This window comes from Muntiacus reevesi, chromosome 4 (assembly GCF_963930625.1).
Source record: "Muntiacus reevesi chromosome 4, mMunRee1.1, whole genome shotgun sequence".
NCBI classification, from domain to species: domain Eukaryota; kingdom Metazoa; phylum Chordata; class Mammalia; order Artiodactyla; family Cervidae; genus Muntiacus; species Muntiacus reevesi.
The window spans coordinates 159,836,993-159,860,187 of NC_089252.1; the positions used below are offsets into that span (position 1 = coordinate 159,836,993).

The 23,195-nt window shown below is 41.2% G+C and overlaps 1 protein-coding gene across 2 annotated transcripts; it reads right to left on the reverse strand.

The window, feature by feature from the left end:
* Positions 1 to 459: 459 nt before the first annotated feature.
* On the reverse strand, positions 460 to 17,538 carry SLC35E3 (solute carrier family 35 member E3). Of its 2 annotated transcripts, XM_065934670.1 has the most exons (5): positions 16,919 to 17,538; positions 15,977 to 16,087; positions 11,956 to 12,114; positions 6,922 to 7,004; positions 460 to 2,648 (listed from the first exon to the last, which is right to left on the reverse strand). In XM_065934670.1, exons 1-5 carry the CDS (start codon positions 17,318 to 17,320, stop codon positions 2,462 to 2,464), a joined length of 942 nt encoding a protein of 313 aa, XP_065790742.1. In that variant the 5' UTR covers positions 17,321 to 17,538; the 3' UTR covers positions 460 to 2,461. The 2 variants fall into 2 exon arrangements, with proteins under 2 accessions (XP_065790742.1, XP_065790744.1); XM_065934672.1 differs by lacking the exon at positions 15,977 to 16,087.
* Between the last annotated feature and the right edge of the window lie 5,657 nt (positions 17,539 to 23,195).

Sequence of the window (23,195 nt, forward strand, 5' to 3'; positions counted from 1 at the left end):
AAGCCAGACCTCCCTGTCCTCACCATCTCCCTGAGTTTGCTCAAACTCATATCCATTGAGTCAGTGATGCCATCCAACCATCTCATCCTCTGTCGTCCCCTTCTCCTGTTTCCTTAGTGGATGCAGATTTGGGAGCTGGACAGGCCAGCGTCACTCCGGCATACACACAGATGCCATCCTTCCTCTACTAGTTCTAACATGCAATTGGAAAGTAAAAACATCAGGTTCTCTTTATTTATAACAGGTAAAAACTGCAGTATGGTCATCTAACATACAATAAAAAAACAAGTGCAATTACATCCTTAACAAAAGGCCAGCCAGCATGTTTTCTTCCATAGCACAGAATTTCTGGTTTGTCTCCGTGGTTGGTCCTCATTATCTGGTACATTTTCCCCCCAGGAATTTCCTTTTCAAAGGGAAGACAGTCTTCAGGGCAAAAAAATGTTTATCAGACTCTAGTTCCAGTAGTATATATTTTATTCACTTATAGATAAACAACCACCCCACCCCGCCCTATCTTGCTCCAGCCTTCCTTGAATTCCTATTGACATCAGTCATTTATTACAACTCTCCCCCAACATTTATTATAACTCCCAAGTTGTATTTACAGTTAAGAAGAATCTGTAAATAGCACAAATCGACTCAGCTGTTAGCGCACAGAAGTCGCATGACCCTCTGAAATACTGAAGTACTTTTCTCCAGCTTTTGGGAAACAATTATATGTTCATTTAAAACACAGAGAACATTGTTTAGACAAACTTGACTCCTGAAGCTCATCTAGCAAGACAAATTGCTTTGTATTTCTTAGCACAATAAAATGTATCTTTGGGAAACTGAGAAGAACCAAAAGTATTTAAAACAGTAACAGAACACCACATATAAAAATCACACAACAGACTGACTGATACATTGAAATTCTGTCAAAACTGATTTTCAGTGAGGCTTTTCATTTCAAATAGGCCAGGGGAAAAAAAAAATGGTCCTAAAAGGTGCATTTTTATACATGTGACGTTTCATCCTCCAGAGAGCGGTTTCTCTCACTTGAAGTTTCTAAATAACATTTAGAAAAAGAATTATTATAAGAGGGATTTTCTGGCTCAGTCAATTTATTGTGAGAGGGTATCAACAACTGCTTTGGGTGCTCAAATGTCAAGAGTGGGAAGCCAGGAATAGATTTGGCAGTTCAATATGTGACACTATTATATTCTTAAGTAAAATCATGTATTTCCCCTAGAACTTATTTAATTATCCCTTTAAAAAATTCATGGAACTTGTTAAATATTGACTATTTCTCTACTTCTCTTTCAAATCTTTCCTCATTTCTTCACCAAGTTTCTGCTTAATCTCTGATAGTATCTACCTTGACTTGCTCAGCCCACTTAGAAAGGCTGACACAATTCACTTCTGACCCTTCAGTGTCAAAGAAAGTTCCACAGACACCTCACATGTGGGTGTGGGGGAGTGATGGCTGGGAGGTAGTCTTAAGCAATTATTGACATGAGTTGCTCAAAGAAGCCCGGAGAACAGTCAGCAGGATAAGAAGAAACCTGCTCAGTTTCTCCTGTAGTCTTTTCTTTGAGTCATTTAAACATGGAGCTCTTTTATTTTTGAACTTCATGTACAGTTTCTAGAGTTCCCTGAGAGCTCATCAAGAGAACACCCATAGAAACTGTAGTTTTGTTTCTTTATATAACATTAACTTCTTACATTCACTTTCTACTAGAGGAATAATACTTCTAGAACTGGTTTTTGCCTTATGGTCTCCTTTACTGCACTTTGCTTTCTAGCAATCATATGTCATTTCTGTAAAGGAAAAAAGCAAGAAGTTATACTAAAACAACTAAAATAAAATGCTAGCTTTAAATTCTGACTTGAACACTTTGGCTTCAATTATAATACAACTCATATTGGGGACCACCTGTGAGCAAGTAGAGGCATCCTATGTGTCCTTCCTTAAAAGCCATTACACATTTGTGGTACAGTGATCTAAAATCCTTTGTCACCATTATAAAACTTTAATTTCAGGTACTTCATTTGATATAATCAAACCAATCTATATACTTCATAGAACAACCTTGAAAAAGAACCATGAGCCATGCTTTAGAGGATAAAGTTTTTCTCAAAAGGTACTCTACAAGAGAAAGTTATATTTATTTTACTTTTTAATTAACTTTGTTATTATTATTTTTTGGTCGTGCCACACAGCTTGCGGGATCTTAGCTCCCTGACCAGGGATTGAGCCTGCACCCTTGGCAGTGAAAGTATGGAGTCTCAACCACTGGACCACCAGAAAATTCTCAAGTAAGTCATATTTATGAATAAAATTTCCTTTGCATGACTTTCTGTAAACAATCATTTAATTAATGTTGCAACATAATTTTCATTTCTTCTTTGAAAGTAATTTGTCCACCTGATACTTTTTTTGTTGTCTTCAGACAACTTTTTCTCTACAAAAACTTCATTAAGGACGCTGCACCAATTTACTCTTACTTCCTTCTTGTTCACTGAGTTTAAAATGGGTATAGGCAAGAATACCAAATAATGTACATAACATGCCAAGACCCTGATTAATTGACAGTGGATCCTTGAATAAAACATATCCTCCAAATAAAGTAATGCAGAACTTGAAGTGTCCAAACATGTTATAGCTGAGGTTTATAGATAAGGATAAAAAGGAATAACAAGCTAGATGTTTTATATTCTCGCTCCTCTCTCTCACACACACACACACACACACACACACACGAGGCAAAGGCTTCCTACGGCTGGAGAGAAGCACATGAAACAGACTGAAGAGCAGCTCCCAAGTCTAAAGAACAGGAGCTTCAGTGAAGTCCTGGGCGAATCCTAGTTTCTGCGGGTAGCTTTTAGTAATTAAGCAGAGACTGGAGACTCCCTCAACTCTCCCTGCCGACCTCCCCAAAGAAGAGAAAAGGGGCTGCGATACAAATTGGGAAAGGGATTCAGAACAGAGTACAGAGAGGTTCTTTCGTGGAGCGATTTGTGATGCTCTTTTATGGAGCCATTTCAAAACTTCCCTTGGCAAATGAGGTGAGCCGTGTGAGGCACCAGAGGGCTGACTCAAGGCCAACACAGCCAGTGTGCTTAAGTCTGGGGGGGAATCAGGGACAGGGGCGGGCTAGCTCTGAGCACCAGCGGCATGCCAGGCACTCCCCGGGTGCACATCTAACACCGTTTTCTAATATTTAAGCATCACATTTCCCTTCACTGCAATAGCATTCTTCTCATTTACAAAAGTGGAGGCTCGAGGATTTTAAGTAACTTAGATCACAGAATCAGTAAGTGGCAGAGCCAGAGGTCAAACACAGATGGGTCTATTTAACTCTAAAGTCCAGGTCTGAGTTGACTTTACTGCCTGTAACTTGCCGCTGGATGAAGGCATTTCCAAATCACTGTTCACTTAAGAGGCTAACTAAAGACACAACTGGCACCTTATAAACTATTCTTACTGAATTTTCAATAGTTTCTCCTGCATGAACTAGTACTTTATTACATTTCAGATGTCTGATACGTACCCATGGACTCTTCCTGGTAACAATACTAGAAACAGCTACCACCCTGCCCCGGCGTCACTGCGAGGATTAACTAAGCGAGCACACACAAGGCTGCGAGCCGCCGGCAAGGTCCTGTATGTGAGCTAGTCACAGCAGCGCTGCGCTGCGCTGAGCCGCTCCGCTGTGTCTCACTCTTGTGACCCTACGGACTGTAGCCTGCCAGGCCCCTCTGTCCCTGGGGATTCTCCAGGCAAAAATCGGTTGCCATGCCCTCCTCCAAGGGATCTTCCACACCCAGGGACTGAACCCTGGTCTCCCACATTGCGGGCAGATTCTTTACTGTCTGAGCCACCGGGGACACCCAAGAATGCTGGAGTGGGTTAGCCTATCCCTTCTCCAGGCGAGCTTCCCGATCCAGGAATGGAGCCGGGGTCTCCTGCATTGCAGGCGGATTCTACGCCAGCTGAGCTCCCAGAGAAGCCCATTAACAGCGGTACCTACACCTAATAAGCACTGGCCAGGTGCTGGACACATGTTCTCTCAGACACTTACAGCAACCCAATCATGCAGGTACCATGACCCCATTTCATAAATGATGAGAGTGGCACCAGAGGCCTCCCACCGCTCGCGGAGGCAGCGGCAGGGCTGCACCTGCACCTCAGCGGCCAGGTTCCCTCCTCTGTTCGGAGCCCAGCTGAGCAACCAGGAAGTTCCTTCTGGGCAGGAGAGCACACGCCAGCTCACCGGGGTACCTGCCTGCCTCAAAGGGGTAATTCTCCTGTGGGACAGAGGGCCTTCTCCAGGACGTTAATTATAACCGTAATAAAAAGGCTTCATTTTCAACTCTGACCTATCTTCACGTGCACTGGCTCCCACATGTCAGCATTGCCTTACTCCTCGGCCTTTAAGTGCTCAAGGTCTGTTAAAGACATTTATATGAGAGGAAAGGCAAATTTAAAGAAATTCTTCAGTGAATCCTTTTGTAAATCAGAAAAAAAAAAAACCAAACAAACAGGAGCAATCAATACTCAACATCTCCGCCTCCTCTAATTCTCCACTGTCTTCCAGTCGGCTTCCACATGGGCACTCTGAAGTTCTTGTCAAAATCACCAGCGCCTCCACCTCACAAGCCCTTCCTCAGTTACCTGAACGTGAGCTGGCAGCAGCCTGGGACACAGCTGACTCCCCTCCTCCTCACTGGGTTTCTACACCCTCTCCTCCTTCCTTCCACCTCGACTGCCCCTTCACTGCCCCTTCTGCCTGGCTCCTGTCAGCTCCGCAGTCTAAGCACCGAAGTGACCTAGGACCCGGTCTTTAGACACCTTTTTTTCCTCTACCTGTGTGCTTAGGAATGTCAGCCAGACTCACTGCTTCAAACCACACCTACACACCGCCAACTCTCTCCAGAACACCTGCGGCCAAGACCTCGATCTTGAACTCAGACTTGTTTCACCCCAAACCGAGTACCTGGTCTTCCTCCCCGCCTCCACACCTCCTCCACCAGGGGCCCAGGCTCAACACTGGGTGGGTCTATCTTCTTTCCTCTCATTCTCCACATCCAATCTGCCTGCAAAACCTGCTGGCTCTACTTGGAAAGAGACCCAGAGTCCAGTCACTTCTCACTGCGTCCACTGGGTCGCTCCGGTACCAAACCAGCGAGCTTTCTAAATTAGCGTACTGCAGCGGCAGCCGTCGGCTCCCCTTCGCCTCTTGCCCGTTTCAGAGCAGCAGTTCTCAACTGGGAGTGATTCTGGCTTCTGGGCAAGGACCCGTGTTTGGCTTTCATAATTGGGGAAAAGGCTGCTAGAGGCATCTGGTGAGTGGAGGCCAGAAATGCTGCTGAAGATCCTCCAATGGACAGGACAGGCCTCTGCAACAAAGAACTGTCTGGATCAAAAGGTCAGTAGCACTGAGGTTGAAAATCTTTGCCTTGCCTGTTCTCAACGCAATAGCCCAGGGGGATCCTACCAAAACAGACCTAAAATCATGTCATGTCCCTGCTCAGTGGCGTCACATCTCATAAAAAGCTCTGCCCAGTTTGACCCCCTGTTACTCTGAGTCCTCCTAAAGCCACCCTGTGTTCCCCCTGCTCCAGCCACACAGGTTTCTTGTTCCTTTCAGCCTCTCGCCTGCTGTTCCCTCTGCCTGGCCATGCTATCCATCCCCCTCTGCGTGGAGCAGCCTCACTTCCTTCAGGTCCTTATTCAAAAGTATCCGTTTTGCAAGGCCTTCCTGACTACCTTCCGTAAAACTTCACCCAATATTTCACAACCCCTTCGCTGCTTCATCTTTTTCTCCTTATCACTTAACACTATCTAACACCGCACATGCACATTTTTCTTCTTTATAGCCTTTCTCCCCAGAACTTAAGCCTATGAGAGCAGATTTTTGTCTCTTCGGTTCACCACTGTATCTTAAATGCCTGACATGCACTGGATACTCAGTATGTGAATATTTACTAAGTCAAGGAATGGTTCACAGTGGGCATTTAGTTAATATTTGTTGAATGAATGAATGGATGTTCTTAGTTAGGGCACACACTGGATGCCTTGATCTGGCAGCACAAGTCCTGGCTAGACCACCCAGGTTCAGACCTGGACATCATACTTCTTGGCCAGGTGACTCCAAATGAGTTATTCAACCCCTCTGCACCTCCACTTCCTCTTCTGCAGGATAGAGACAGAATTTACTTCATTGAGCTGCTATAAAAACTAAATGTTAATACACAGAAGGTGTTTCAAACAGTGCCGGGCACAGAAGAAACATTTAGTAAGTGTTGTTTTTGTCTCCTTTGAATTATTACTATTAGAACTGCTGTTATTTATTGATAGCTGTCAAATAGGCTGCTTCTATATTTATGGACAGCTCAGCGTTCACTCATTATGAGTGAAATGCTAAAAGTGGGCAGCTGCGTTTGATTAAGATCTTCAAGTGATGACTTCACTTCTTGATGTGAAGTAATATTGAGAAAAGCAGGCACACCCAGCCAAACAAGTACAAAAATAAACTCACAACTCAGAGTGACTGGTCTGAAATTGTTGTTACTTAGGTTAACCACTCCTTTGTAATATTATCAAACTCTCAATAACTGAAAGGTGATGGGAAACCTAAGTATTTACCTCAGTATTCACTCAACAAATGTTTATGTGCAAGGAGTGGTGCTCTGCATTAATTCTGATAAGGGAAAAGCTCACCTATTCCTTAAGAAAATTCAAAAGCATTTATGATACAGAAAGCTAACCCATCTCCCCAGTTCAGTTTGTCTCCATAAAGACTAAAAATAACCCACTCTACTCAATTTAGGCCATGCAACAGTAAGTGTGAGACTCAAATAAGGAAATCAATATGACAGAGTTTTGGAGAATATACAAGACTATGCATTTGTGAACTGTTAAGAAAAGGATACGTGACTGGTGAAGTGTTCCCAATGATCCAGTAAATCGACAAGTTCACCATGAAAGCTATTACTCCAGAGAGCAGGACCATCAGCTACAAATAAACCAAAAGAATCATTAATGAAAAGCAGCTGCAATAATTACAATCATCAACTGAAAATACACTTCATCAAGCACTTCTATCAACCATTAAAAGCAAAGACTTTTTTCTGGCCGCACCACAGTGCCTTTCGGGATCCTAGTTTCCCGACCAGGGTACCAAAACTGGGACCCCCTGCAGTGGAAGCCTGGAGTCCAAACCACTGGACTGCCAGGGAATTTCCCAAAATAAGATTTTTAAAAAGAGATAATCAAGTTTGGAGAAAGCAAGAACTGAGGGTAAAAAAGCAGAATGAGCAGTATTTGAAACTGCAATTTTGTCTACAAAATGCAATGGAAAATTCCTTCAACAATATGCTGACTCTGAATGTAAATTTCCAGGTTAGTTTTCCTTATCTATCCAGTGAAAACTTATTTTCTAATAATTTCTTATTATAAAAGTAATATATATTCATCATGGAAAAATTAGAAAATAAAGATGAGCAAAAAGAACAGAAGGCATTTTTTTCCTTCTACTTTTATTGATATGTAACTGACACAGCTCTGCGTAAGTTTCAGGCATACAGCATCATGATTTGACCTACACACATTACGAAACAGGATTCCCTTGTAGCTCAGTCGGTAAAGAATCTGCCTGCCATGCAGGTGACCCATGTTCGATTCCTGGGTGGGAAAGATCCCCTGGAGAAGAAAATGGCAATCCCCTCCAGTCTTCTTGCCTGGAGAATCCATGGACGGAGAATCCATGGACAGAGGAGCCTGACAGGTCCATGGGGTCGCAGCTGTCGGACACAACTGAGCGACTAAACCATGAACAAGCCATTACGGAATGGTTACCACAGCAAGAATAGAGAACATCTACCATCCACATATATACAAAATTAAACATATAGAAAAAATATTTTTCCCTGTGAAGAGAACTCATAAGGAATTCTTATAATCCCAACCACTCACCAGAGTTAATACAATGGCATATATCCTCCCACACCTTTTTTTCCTTTGAATTGCCCATTTTATTCTGATTTAAATTTAATCAGTAGGTGTTCATTCGATATCCACAAAACCAGGCCAGGCCTTATAAGGGACACCATGGGTTCTTGCCCTCAAAGATTTCAGAAACCACTCAAGGACATCATAAAAATCTTTACAATATACTCACAGCTTATATTTACATAGTGCTGACTAAGCAACAAGAATCGTTCTAAATATATTACATGTATTAATTCATTTAATTGTTGCAAACAGCCATGAGAGAAAAAAATATTTTCCCTTTTTACAGTCAAGAAAACAGAGCACAAAGAGGTCAAGTAACTTGCCTAAGACACACAGTTAGTAAGTGGAAGGGCCAGGACCTAAACTCAGGGCAGTCCGCTTCTGGAGTCTCTGCTCCTAACTGGCTCTGCTGTGCTACCTCTTAACCAAATGAAGCTTCCCCAGTGGCTCAGTAGTAAAGAATCTGCCTGCAATGCAGGAGGTTTGCACGAGATGCGGGTTCGATCCCTGGATCGGGATGAGTCCCCAGAGAAGGAAATGACAACACGCTCCAGTATTCTTGCCTGAAAATTCCCATGGACAGTCCACGGTGTCAGCAAGAGTCAGACACAACTGAGCGACTAAACAACAGTACAATACAAGACGCTCAGCTCAGGCAAGAAAAGAAAATTAGTCTTGAGCTCTAACCCCATCAGTAGGCAAAGAGACAATAGGTTTTGCAGGCTTCTCTAGACAGGAGATGTCCTTTTGGGCTGGAATAGCAAGAAAGTCTTCGGATTAGAAAAAGAAATAACCGGGGCAGGAAACAGTATGGGTCAAAGCAGAGGAATAAAAGCCGAGGTGTGTGCATGGGACATGAGTAAGGCCACTTGGCTGAGGATGGGAGACAATGTGGCTGTCCCACTGCATGACATTCTGTCCACACATATCCCACGACTTCATTTTAAAAGTTAGAAAACAAGTCAGACAGACATAGAGAAAGATCATATGGTATCACTTATATGCGGAATCTTTAAAAAAAAAAAGATACAAATGAACTTTTGTATAAAACAGAAACAGGCTCACAGACTTAGAGAACAAACTCATGGTTACCAGGGGTGAAGGGTGCAGAGGAGGGATAGCTAGGGAGTTTGGGATGGACATGTACCCACTGCCATATTGAAGATGGATAACCAGCAAGGATTTACTGTAGAGCATAGAGAATTCTGCAATATTCTATAACAACTAATTGGGAAAAGAATTTGAAAAACAACAGATACATGTATAACTGAATCACTCTGTTATATACCTGAAAATAACATAACACTGTTAATCAACTATACTCCAATATAAAATAAAAAGCTAAAAAAAAGGTTATAAAACCATTATCTACTGTTGAAATAGAATTTAGAGAAAATATTAGTTATAATTTGAATAATTAAGGAGTTTAAATTCCAAAGAAAACATGTCATATTTGAAGACTCTGTCCCCTATGGGTTTTCTCAGTTTTTAAATCAGTGCAGTTCTAACTGGATCAGGGGAGTTGGATTTGCAGTCTTTTAATTAGAAACAGTAATACCTTATTTTTTTTTTTTAAAACAACAGTGAGGCCCATTAAATTTTTAACTAAGAGCAATCTGCCCCTTAAAATTTTAAAAATTGTTTCTAGGAAAGTATCACTGTTAATTTTACAGAGTTTACAGTATGTCACAAGCCTATTTCTTGATGACCCTCACATCATTAGACACAGTCACACGCTCCTTTGAGACAATGATGCCCCCTAGAGACGAGAAGAGAGGAGGTGATTCTCCCTTACTCAGCGGCCTCAGACGGTTGTGCTCTAGTTCCTTTGACCTTTATTTCTGGTCTTTCTGCTGAGGTCCTCATTTTTAAATGTCAGAAGACCAGGCACATAAAGCCTCTCCCCTCCTAGTCTAAGGTGCCCAAACTACAGTGGTTTGATCAATTAACACCACCAGCAAAACAGACATGCCCATGCCCTGTGTCTAACATACGGGAAGCAGAAGTTCCTGAGTCGGGGGACTATACTTTCTAACTTTATTAAAACAACGCACCCAAAGTACAGACCCCTTTGATCTGGCAATCCCATTCTAAGACTATTCCACAGAATAAAAAGTACCAGTTCGTTAAGGCCACATGTACAAGGCTGTTTACTGCAATACTGCTCATGGTAGTTAAGAACTGGAACTATTTTACAGGCATCAAAAGAATGATGTGAAGATGTTTTTATGAGACATTGTTTGGTGAGAAAAGCAAGACACAGAAAATCCTAAGTCCCTGCAAACACCGCAGGGGCCCCAGTAAGGACTTGTTTGAATTTCTAAAAAAAAGAAAATCTGTGGAATATGATCCCACTTCTGTAAAAGAAACAAGTGTATAATTTAGGTATACATGCATGTATGTATGCTTGTGCATGTAGTACGTGTTTATATGAGGGCATGTACAGCACAGAGAAAAATATGCAAGAACAAACACTAGAATGTTAACATGACTGACTTCAAGGAGAAGGGGTTGGGTAATGGGATGAAGAAGTGTGTATGGGTAGCGGGGCTGAGGAAAAGGAATCCAGGATAAAAACAGCATAAGTAATATGGTTATATATAAATTAAATTAAACATATACACACATGCATGTATCTCTGGATACAAAAGGACCCATGAAATGATCATTACCAAAGTGGTAAAGGTGATTATCCTAGTGTGGCAGGATTCAAGGGGACTTTCACTTTATAATTTTATGTATGTTCAAAAATATATACTATATATATATAGTATGAACTACTTACATTATTACAATAAAATAAGGCTATATTTTCATTATAAAAAAATAAATGCCCAAAATATTTGTGGGCTATAGCCTGGCATCACTGTGGAAGATGACTGCAGCCATAGTGGAAAAGCCAATATGGTTTTTCCAGTAGTCATATATGGATGTGAGAGTTGGACCATAAGAAAGGAGAGTGCCGAAGAACTGGTGATTTCAAACTGTGGTGCTGGAGGAGACTCTTGAGAGTCTCTTAGCCAACAAGATCAAACCAGTCAATTCTAAAGGACATCGACCCTGAATATTCACTGGAAGGACTGATGCTGAAGCTGAAGCTTCAGTACATTGGCCACCTGATGATGTGAAGGGCCGATGTGATACTGGGAAAGACTGAAGGCAGGAGGAGAAGGGGGCGACAGAGGGTGAGATGGTTGGATGGCATCACTGACTCAATGGACAAGAGTTTGAGCAAGCTCCAGGAGATGGTGAAGGACAGGGAAGCCTGGCGTGCTGTAGTCCATGGGGTCGCAAAGAGTCAGACCCAACTCAGCTACTGGACAACAAAGAGGCATGCTTAGCATAGTAGCCAGGCATCAGAAGACCTGAATTCTAGTCCTGGTTTTGCCACTGACTAGCTGTTGCACCCTAAGCTAGTCCCTTCATCTTTCTCTGCTTCAGTTTCTTCATCTAAAGAATAATCTTTGGGCTTCCCTGGTGGCTCAGTGGTAAAGAATCCGCCTGCCAATGCACAAGACACAGGTTCAATCCTTGGTCCAGAAAGATCCTACATGCCTCGGAGCAACTAAGCCCAAGCACAACTACTGAGCCTGTGTTCTAGAGACCGAGAGACCCAGTTACTGAGCCGACATCCACAACCGCTGAAGCCGCACGCCCCAGAGCCCACCTCCACAAGAGAAGCCCGAGCAACGCAACTAGAGATTAGCTCCTGTCTGTCGCAACTAGAGAAAAGCCTGCGCAGCAACAAAGACCCTGAACAGCCCCAAAATAACTAACTAAATAAATAATAAATTACAAAAAAAGAATAATCTTATACTTTGCCTCCCTTAACATGTGATTATAAAGATTAAACGTGAGAATGGATCTGAGCTAGCACTCTGAAAACTAAAAATCGCATCAATAATTATTACTGCCTTGTTTCTTAGACACCCACCCAAACAATGAGAACTTACCAAAGCAGAGACTGACCAGGGACCGAATATTCCTCCTTCTGTGAACACCGGCTCAAAGAAGGGCACAGCGACCACCAACATGGCAGACGACATCGGGGCCTGGTAGTACAGTAGCTGCATCGAGTTCACTTGCAATTCATGCTGCTTGGCTCCCACCCACTGAAATTCAGAAGAGAGAACAAGTTAGGCAGACAAAAATAGAGGCACTCAACAAAGCAAAGATGCAACTTTGGCCACAAACATGGGAATGACGGGCAGAGCTGAGGGGAGGGGAAACGCCTAAGATTTCAAAGATCAATAATATATATGTATATCCTTAAAGCTCCTTGGATAAAAGGAGTTTTCTATATTCCATGTCTGGTCATCAATTTTCTTCTTACTATGAAAGGAGGAAAAAAAATCCTCTCTTCCCTCCAGATCCTAGTAAATATGGAAAATCAATGCATAGGTATCAGAGATCTTGGGAAAATTAGGCAGGAATGGATATTTATAAGCAGGAATAAGCAGGCTAATCTTCATAAGCAGGATAAGCAGGAACACATATGCACTGTCAGACTTCATTTCTTTCTAAAAATGGCCCCCAAAATGAAGACTGGGAGGCAGGGCGGACTCTTAACTGGAGACTAACAGAAACCTCATTTATCCCAGGTGGCCACCAACGTGTGTGGTCAGAAAGGTATGTGAGGGCTTTTCGTTAACTTCAGAAAGCTCAATCAGTGGCAGAGTAGAAGGAACTTCCCTCTCTATGGCTGACTTTTCTGCAAATAATCCCCCCCAATAAACTACAGATAATCACAACCCCTGAAAAGGCTATCCTTAGAACAGACACTCCACAGCCTCAAACCCTTTCAGTTCTCAAAATGCTTCACAAATGTAACTGAAAAAGAGGTTTTAAAGTAAGTTTGATAGGACTGTCTGAATATAAGACCTGGCAAGAACAGCCCGGCTTTTTTGAGTAACTGCTCCTACATAATTCTTTTTCCTGTAGGTCCGGGTATCCTGTTACACAAATGCTAAGTCTATAGAAATTCACCAAGACAAAAACAGAAGAGCGGGAAATGTGAAGCATACTCCTGCCAGCCTTAATAAGAGTCTGTTGTGAACATGAAGGACAAAGAGTTGATTCTTTTGCTTGGGACACCACAGTGAGCGAAAATGAATGCAGAGGGTGTATGCACAGCCCCGCGTGGCCTTAGCAGCCTCGATGGGCTGCTGCGCATCTGACACGAGCTAGCAGGCCTGGAAGGGTGGGGACTCTCAGGCCTCCACTTGCCCTCACTACAGTGCAGCCTGACTTCTGCGGTCACCCTTCGCATGAAACTGCTCCCAGACAGGGCACCTTCACCTCCAGCGGCCACGCTGATGGACTGCCCTCGGCCCCCTTCCAGCTGGAGCCCTCTGCAGAACCTGCAACTGCTCCTGGAAGAACTTGACCTCTGGTTGTGCGCCTTTCTCACTCACCTCTTCCTTCTATCTGTAAGGGAGATGTCTGGCTTTCCTTTGACCTCCCCAACTTATCTTTTCCTATCCGCTGACACCTAGAGCTCTGACCTTCTTCCTTGAGCATCCTTTAGGTCACTCCTTTAACAGCTTATTGACCATTTCACTTAGATCATCTGCAGGAGCTTATTTAAGATTAAGCTGATTACTATTTTCCCCAAATGAGCTCCTCCTGTGTTGCTCCAATAATTCATGATATAATCTCCTCCAAGGATCAGACTCATTTTCAGTAGGCTCTGCACTCTCACATTCAGTTGGGTCTTACTAACTCTTTCTCCAAAAGGTGTCTGGAGTTTGTTTTTTCCTTTCCATGTCCAGGACCACTATCCTTGTTCATGTCCTTCCAGTCTTCCCCTTAAACCATGGAGCACTTCCTGACTGCTCTGCCTGTCAACCTGTCTTCCCTCTTATTCATCCTTCACTGCCCCCAGAAGTTTCTAGAACACAGGGAATGATCAAGTCACTGCCCTCTCTGAACTCCTGTCCTGGTGCCTGCAAGATAAAGGGCACACTTCCTCCACGTGATACTCAAGACTCGGCCCTCTGGTCTCACCCACCTCTCAGCCTTGTCTTTCCACCATGCAACTACAGTCCAGTCTCACCAAAAGAACCAACTTCTCCAAAAATTCTCTGTATTTTCACACATCATTGCAAAGAAAGACCTCTGCTATATTTCTCTGCTAAGCAAATTCCTATGCGTTCTTCAATTTGAACTTTCCCATAGAGCCTTACCCCACCACCACCTTCTTGCAGAACAGTCTCTTTCCGTGATGTTCCTCAGAATCTTCCTCATACCCTGAGCTATACTACCTGTGATCAGCTTTCTCCATGTATTTCTTCGATACTGGATTATAGCTGCTTTTCATCTCTGTATCAAGGTTGAGTATAAAGCAGAAGAAATGTCTGCTGAATGGATGAAAGACTCAATCGTCTTTCTACAACTAAATCTAACAGCTCTTAATTCATCTTAACTCATTCAGCTCTTAACTCATCTCTTAATTCCTTTCAATGCCATAGTAGTATGAGAAGAAATAACTTGGAAATTACACAAGGACACAATAGGAAAATACAACTTTCCTTAAAATGAATTTTTTGGGGGATACGTCTATTCTGTAACCATACTTTTACCACTTACCAATAATCAAAAACTTTGCCCATAACTTAGTCTAGTCTACAATCATTCCTTGGTCAATCTCATTTCAAATATCTACCTGAGAAATTCAGAATTCTTTGATTCCAATCTATAGCAATTTTGAAACTTCTCTGAACAAAAATGGTCATATTGGCATGGCCAGTGAGTACTGTGAGTACTCTGAATTGAAGTTATACATAAAGGATACAAGAAATTCTAACATTCAACAAATAAAATTTCTTGCTCTAACAAATAATTCATACTGAATCAAAAAAAAGTCCATTTAACAAAAAAAGATAAATAGTATCTAATTAAAAATTTAAACTCATTGAAGTATGCCCAAATGCAGTTTTCTTAAAGCACAAACCTGAACTTCCTCTGATTTCTCTCTGTAGTAAAAGAATATCTTGGGGCCAAGTGACAAGACTGAGTGGGTACTCCATCCTTTCATGTCACTGCTCTCTTGTATTTAAACTGCTTCTCTGCCACTAAGAAATTTATTCAACCTCAGAATTTTCACATAACAATGTTTCTGAACTAACCAGTACTAGAATATGCTAAGGCTGCATTATTAAATTCCTAACATTCATAATAAAAATGCCTTAGTTTACAACTAGTGGATGCTTGTGAACAAAGTAAAGTTGATCACACATTTGGCTCTGATTCCCCATGCAGGCACACCCAGAATTTTCAGTCCAAGGTCTTCAGTATAGAGAAAATACTGTTTCACTGTACCTTTCGCCATTCATTATTCTTTCCCCACTATATAAGAAACAAACAAAAAATACTTGTTGAGATTTTACGGTAATGAAGTAAATAAATCCATGAACAAGCTTTCAGTAAATGCCTCCCACAGGCAAGGCATCAGGCTAGTGCAAGAAGTGAAATACTCATTGCTATAAAATACTGACAGAGACAAATAATTAGAATATACAAGCTGTAACAGCAGCACATCTTGAGGCAAAGATTTATAAATCTGAAATTTTCCTTTCCTGTTCAATTTTTTGGATCTGTACTTATTCCTTCATATTAACATAATAATTAAAGAGTAAATGATAAAACCCGTGAACACAATCCTCAAGTAAAAAAGTCTCATTACTCATTTTATAAGGATTTCCCAAAAAACATTATACCATCACCCGAAGCTCAGACTGTAAAGTGTGGGTATTATACACTTACAAACAAGTTGGGAGATACCTGGTGAACACTATACACCCACGTTTCTGTCTCCTTTCTTCTCTTCGACTTGAGTCAGACAATTTATGCAAATATGCTTTCTTCCCAACAGTCTATTGTTTCTATACTGTATTGCCTAAACCTTGAGGCACAGCTTCAAAATTTATGAAATCTGCTAAAAGGCACATAAAGAAAAAAAAAAAAATTACCAACCACTTGATAAAGGGATGTAACTAAAACACCAAGAGCAGCAAACACCGTTCCAAGGAAATTAAACTTCACATCGTAATAAGAATTTAGGATTACACCTAAAGTTATAGGAATCTGTAAAGAAAAAGAGGTAAACGTTGTTCAGATTAAATTTATGAGACATAAAATTAGTATTCCTCTCACAGTGTCTTGCAAGGTTAACCATAAAAATGTCACTAGGAAACAATGAACCTCTACAAATATTCTTCCATGTGAAAAAAAAAAAAGAACTGTTAATCCTACTTCCTCAAAGTTGAATAAAATAATTCTATATTTTTGTTCACATTTAATTTTATCTAAAATTCTGAGTAAAACAATGAGTCGATGCATTGCACTTTGCATGAAAATACCACATGCGAGCACATCGGAGTAAATGGACTACAAAACTAGTGTCTAAACAATATATAAACGCAAGGGTATAGCAAAAGCATTAAGATTTTAAGTTCTGTAAGTTATGAAGTACTAAGATTATTTTAGCCCATCTTTTTTTATGTAAAGACTATGAATCTCTGCAGTATGTCAATGCAACCATATCCGGAGAGACATTTAACGTTTATCATAAAGTCAGTTTGAGATTTTCCACTTAACCTGATACAGATTTGCATCACTCAATACAGCTTTCTTTCTTACTCAGAAATCAGAGCATAAGGATTTCCACCAAACAGTAGTTACTAAAACTCACACAGGTACACTCTACTCTGCTGAAAGCCCAACAGAGCGCCAAGAAGGCTTTTTGTCACCTTTCCCAAATAAGCGTGAAGTTCACAAATGACTCAAGTGTGGATTTTAGGATCATGGGAAAGAGGATGGCGCGAGGTTACTTCCCTCATTCACACTTCCCCGGGGGGAGAAAGATGGTCCAGGTGAGTTGTCAGAGGCGCACCTCACCCGGCTGAAGCCACTCACCAGCGTGAGCCGTATTTTGGTGGAGAAGGTTTTCTTGTAGCAGAGGGTCTGGATGACTATGATGACCGGCGTGGTCATGGCCTTGGCCAGCTGGTAGGTGCCTATGGTGTTATTCTGCAGGGATAAGTTGGTGAAGACCACGAAGCCACAGAAGCTGAGGGCCAGGAGCAGGAGCTTGGAAGGCGGCAGGCTTTTGGGGGCAAAGATGTCCAGCTTCTGGCAGACGTACAAGCCCAGCCAAGTGACGACGAAGTGCACCAGGGTCAGGCTCACGTTGGGGAAGCCGTGGTGCACGTAGATCCATTTGTTGAGGAACACAATGCAGATGGACACCAGGAGGTTGAGCAGGAGCCCGGCGGCGATGCGCCCGTTGCCCCGGACTCGATCCGCCAGCGATGCCATGACTCTCGCGTAGCCGGGGGCCGTCAGCCTCGGGAAGGGGCTCCCGGCCCGCCTCCGGCTGCCCTCTGCCTTCGCCGCCGCCACGTTCTCGCAGCCGCCGGCGTCACGGTCCGGCTGCGGAGAGACATGCAACCTTCGGGTCCCCGCCGAGCAGCACCCTCAGGGAGGCACACAAGCTCCGCCGCCGCCCATTCAGCCCGCGACTACGCGGCGGCACGTCCCGCGCGCCCCGCCCCGCCCACCCCTGGTCACGTGGCTCGGGGCAGCCGCGCTTCCGCCCTCTAGCAGCCCGCGGAGCAGCCTCACCTGCGCAGGCGCGTGGCGCTCCGGGTGCGGCGAGCGGAATCCTCCTTGCCCTACCACCCGAGTCGGCTAAACCCTGCTGTACCAATCTGGGACCCCTTTACTGGACATTTCCTGTGTGTTGGTTGGATCGACTTGTTAGCTGCTGTTAGTGTTGAGCAAATTTAGTCCTTAGCAGACAGGGGAAATCATTACTTCTTGAAAATATATTTTTAAACATTTTATTTATAAAATCTAAACATACAGAAGAGTAGACTGTAGGGTGAACCTACGTATATACTCAATCATAGTTGCTATTCAGATTTTTTTTTTTTAAAAGCTTGGCTTTTCATTGTCCTAGAAAAGTGTCCATTTTAGATCTTCTAATGTATTTCGTCAGAACTGTGCATAGTGTTTTACCATATTTTCAGTTTATTTCATCTGTTGTTACATCACTTTATTTATTCCAAACATGCATTTTGGTTTTCTTTGTCCTTTGATTAGCCTTGTGGGTAACTATTTTACTGGCCTTTTTGAAAATTCTGATTTTGTTTCATTACTTTTTTCATTCATTCTCTCCTGATTTATTCAATAGAAAGTTTAATTCATTTATTTTTATTTAAAAATAGAAAGATGTAAAGCTGTGAGATTCCTCTTTTAGAAAAGCTTTGCACACAGTCTTCAGGACAACATAATATTCTCATTTTCCTTAATTCTTTAGTTTGACAGTTGAATTCTTTGAATTCAGAATTATTCAAATATTGAGTACCTGTTTTGTGTGAGGCACTGTATTTGGTACTTGGGAGATCCTGGCAAGTAAAGCCAGACAAAACCCTTTCTCATAGATGTCAATGAGAGAAGACATACAATTATAAACCACGCAAATGAAAGTTCTGAAGAAGTAACAAAATATGATTCTATGAATGTGTACTAAGAGAACCTGATCTAACTTGGGGAGGAAGTCAAGAATCCTTTGGGTCAAGGAATTCCCCCAAGGAAATGATTCAAATTAAGATGAGAAGTTAATTAGGTAAAGTCTAAAGTCTGGCTTTCCTATCAGGGTCTTCCCGATAACGCTTTTCTTCCCGTCATGCCACCAAACTCTACCAATTCTTACTAGAATTGTGTGCCTTTTCAATTGTATGTTTATACTGCCATCCTCTCTTCCAGTTTGGATCTGCAGAACCCTACCAGTGATTTACTGTTTACCCTCATTTGCTCCCCAGTTAAGAGCCTAGCCTTAGATAGCCTGTCTTCTTTTAGTCTACTCAATTCACTGTTTCCTTGTGATAACAGATTTAGACTGATAATCTTAACATGATTGATATTTTATTTTTATCACTCCTCTATTTCTCTTAGAATATTTGAAGTTAAAACATGAACTCTGAAATTTGGGTAAAAATATCTAATGGATTCCAACTGCCTTGATTCGAGGTATCCATGAGCCTAACCTCAATTTCTGACATTCACCCAGTTGCCCATTGTTTCAGAACTTTTGTACATCTCCAAGGCTGATGTAGTTGGTTAAGTTGCTTTCTCTACCTTCTTCACCAAAGCACAAGAGCCCTAATCCTTACTAGTCCTGAAATGTGATTATTATCCTTAGTCTCATTGACAGATGTTGAAATAGCGGTCATGAGTGTTATCTTGCAGCTAGAATAGATGAGAGTAAGATTCAAACCCAAATTTCTATAGCTTCCGGCCCATTTCCCCTCCTTTTCATTATGAAAAATTCCAAACATATGCAAAATTAAAATAGTATGGTGAACCTTCCTGTACCCATCTCCTGGCTTCACCAAACTGCCATTTTTGTTTCTTGTATACCCACTCCCACATTTAATTTTTAAACAGCCAATTTACATTCATTCAAATGCACAAATCTTATAGTTTTTGACCCTTGGATTCACTTTGTAATCCACACCCCTCTCAAGGTATAGAACATTTCCATCACCACACAAATTCCCTAGAAAATCCCCACCCCACCCCACACCAAAGAAGAAATCACTGTTCTAATTTTTCTTCACCTTAGATTAGTTTTGACTGTTTTAGAACTTCATGTAAATTATCATATAGTATTTACTGTTTGCGGCTAGGTTTTGCTGAATAGATCAGTTCTTTACTTTTCACGTTGCTGAGTAGTACTTTTTTGTTTAGTCATTCTCCTATTGATAGGCATTTGAGTTTCCAATCTGAGGCTATTATAAACAATGCTGCTATGAATATTTTGTACAGGTCTTTTTGTGGAATTTATTTTCGTTTCTCTCATGTAAATATGTAGGCATGAAATTTCTAGGTTAAAGAGTGATTATAATAGTTAAAATATTCCCCCAAAGACTACCCATTTTACTGTGTCCAAATCAGTTACTCCACATCTTCTCACACATTTGGTTGTTAGTTTTTTTGATTTTAGCCATTCTGATGGATGTGTAGTGACATTTCATGGTTTTAATCTGTGTTGACCGTTGATCTGAGCATGGGTACACTGGTTAGGTATTTGCCCTACTTTAAGAATCATCTGTTCTAGTATTTATTTTTTTTTTGTCTTTGTATTAAGTTGTAAGAGCCCCTTTTTATATTTTTTATTTTTTGGCCTCGCTGCAAGGTGTAAGATCTTAGTTCCCCCACCAGAGATCTAACCCAGGCCCCCTGAAATGGAAGCGCAGAGTCCTAACTACTGAGACCGACAGAAAATTGCCGTGAGTTGCAAGTTCGTTATATATGCTGGAAACAAGGTTTTTGTTGGCCAGTTATTCTTTGGCAAATATTTCTCCCACTCCGTGCCTTATTGTCTTAATGGTATCTTTAAAGAGCATTGTTGTTTGTTGTTCAGTCACGAAGTCATGTCCAACTCTTTGTGACCCCATGGACTGCAGCATGCCAGGCCTCCCTGTCCTTCACTATCTCCCAGAATCTACTCTAACTCATGTCCATTGAGTCAGTGATGCCACCCAAATATCTCACCCTCTGTCGCCCCCTTCTCTTGCCCTCAATCTTTCCCAGCATCAAGACTTTTTTCCAGTGAGTCAGCTCTTTGCCTCAGGTGCCAAAATATTGGGAGTTTCAGCTTCAGCATCAGTCCTTCCAATGACTATTCAGGGTTGATGCCCTTTAGGATTGACTGGTTGGATCTTCCTGCTGTCCAAGGGACTCTTAAGAATCTATTCCAACACCACAGTTTAAAGGCATCAATTCTTCAGCAGTTTTCTTTATGGTCCAACTCTCACATCCGAACATAACTACTGGAAAAACCTCAGCTTTGACTATATGGATCTTTGTTGGCAAAGTGATGTCTCTGCTTTTTAATACACTGTCTAGGTTTGTCATAGTTCTTCTTCCAAGGAGCAAGCGTCTTTTAATTTCATGGCTGCAGTCACCATCCGCAGTGGTTTTGGAGCCAAAGAAAATGAAATCTGTCACTGTTTCCACTTTTTCCTCATCTGTTTGCCATGACGGGATCAGATGCCATGATCTTCGTTTTCTGAATGCTGAGTTTTAAACCAGTTTTTCACTTTCCTCTTTCACGTTCATCAAGAGGCGCTTTAGTTCCTCTTCACTTTCTGCCATTAAAGTGGGGTCATCTGCATATCTGAGCATAAATTTTATGTTTTGATGAAGTCTAAGTAATTAATCTTTTTCCTTAATGTAATTGCTTTCTGTCTGTTGTCTAGTAAATCTTTACCTAACCTCTAGGTTACAAAGATAGTCTCTATTTTTCTTAAAAGTTTTACAGTTTTAGTGTTTTTATTCAGGTTTATAATCTAACTGATTTTTGTGTACAGTATCAACTAAGGGTCAAGGTTGACTATTTTCCATACAGATATTCAGTTGTTTTCCTCATAATTTACTAAACTCCACCCCAATTTTTTATTTGAAAAAATTTAAATCCTATGCCCTTCCCATAGATTCACTGGTTAACATTTTTCATATTTGCTTCATCTATGTAGACTTTTATTTTAAAGCTAAACCATTTCACAGTAAAGTACAGACTTCATAACCTTTCATTTCTAAATATTTCAGTATGTTTCCTACCCAGAACACTCTCCTACTCAGCCACAATACCAGTATCACACCTAAGAAACTTAGCATTAATTCCAGCATACCAATTTATATACTGTCTTATGCTAGCACTTAATAGGAATTGTGTTAAACCTGTATACCAACATAGAGAGAATTAAAATTTTTACTATGTTGAATCTCCAATTAATAAACATGGTATCTCTCCCCACTTATTTTGCTCCTTTGGTTTCATTAGCATTTTGTAGTTTTCTGAATAAAATCCTGTACACATTTTGTTAGATTTACACTTTCACGTCGGTTCATACTGCTCTACCTCATTTTTTAAATGGATGCGTATTAGGTATAAGAATTAAAGAGGTTTTGTTAGGTAAACAATTCATCTTTGGAACACTTGAACTAGCATAAATCAAAACTTGAGGCAGAGTCTGAAACCTCTACACCTCTTTCCAAGTGATGCCAGGCCAGTTTCATAGTCAACTACTGCCGGTTTGTCTTGGATACAGAAGGATCAACACCCATCTCTGATTTAAGCCAGAATGTCCTGAACTTAGATCACTTATGGTGTGTTAAGATCACTTACGGTGTATTATATTTACGCCAAATACAAATTCTATGACTCCCATCCCAGGCTCCTGGGGCAGCATCTGTAAATACATACAAGAAACTCACCAGACAAGTCAGATGAACAACCCGCTTTGGGAGCTGCTAATCTACATGTCGCTTCCTCTTAGAGCCACATTCTCCCTTTTGGTTATCTCCTATTTATGAGTCCTACACGCTAGTCAATTGGGCACAAATGCTGAGTCACAAGCACGCACTCGTCATTCGCAGGCCTTGCTCACACTTGCTCTTAAACTTGTAGTGCCTTCCCTTTCTTGATCTGTCTTTGCAACTTCAGTGCATTACCCAGGCTCCAGCTCAAATACTACTTCCCCAGAAGTCTCTTAGCTGGAAATCGTTCCTTCCTACTCAGATTACCTGTATTTTTTAATGGCATTTAAAAGACATATCTATTGTATTTCCCCTACTAGAAGGGCTAGATAAGATCTTACTCACTTTATAGTCCCCAATGTATTCAGTGTTTGCCGTGTGCCAGACAAGATGCTAAGACTTTACATGCTGCAACTTATGAGATAAGGTTTACTGAATGAGAATTAATCAACCAGAAGTGGCTTCAAAGTAAGATAACAACATAATATTATTTTAGAAAACATTCTTGCTTTGTTCGTCTAATTAATTCTAATATTTAAAAACCACTAAATTTTATGATGAGGAATTATGTATCTGGCTTAAAAATGTATCAGGACTTTCTATTTTTATAATTTTAAGATTTCAGAGTACTTATGACCACAGGGAAAAAGGAGAATAGAAAATTTAACTTATTACATCATAGAGGGGCATTCCTGGAATTCATATGAACAAAAATTTTAGTTTTTATATAGCTTTATTAATAAACACAGGGAAATGATATAATACATTAAATTTTCAAAGTTTCACCATAATATTCTTAAAAGTACAAAATTCAATGCCTAAATTTTACATTTTCCCCATGGTAATGGAAAAGAAAAAAACCCAG

Excerpts from the sequence above, each read along its gene's own strand:
- SLC35E3 (XM_065934670.1), bottom strand. The coding sequence starts at position 17,320 with ATGGCATCGCTGGCGGATCGAGTCCGGGGCAACGGGCGCATCGCCGCC. Across the intron at positions 16,088-16,918 it reads CCAAAATACGGCTCACGCTG|ATTCCTATAACTTTAGGTGT; the intron begins GTGAGTGGCTTC and ends TTTTCTTTACAG. Across the intron at positions 12,115-15,976 it reads TTACATCCCTTTATCAAGTG|TGGGTGGGAGCCAAGCAGCA; the intron begins GTTGGTAATTTT and ends TCTGAATTTCAG.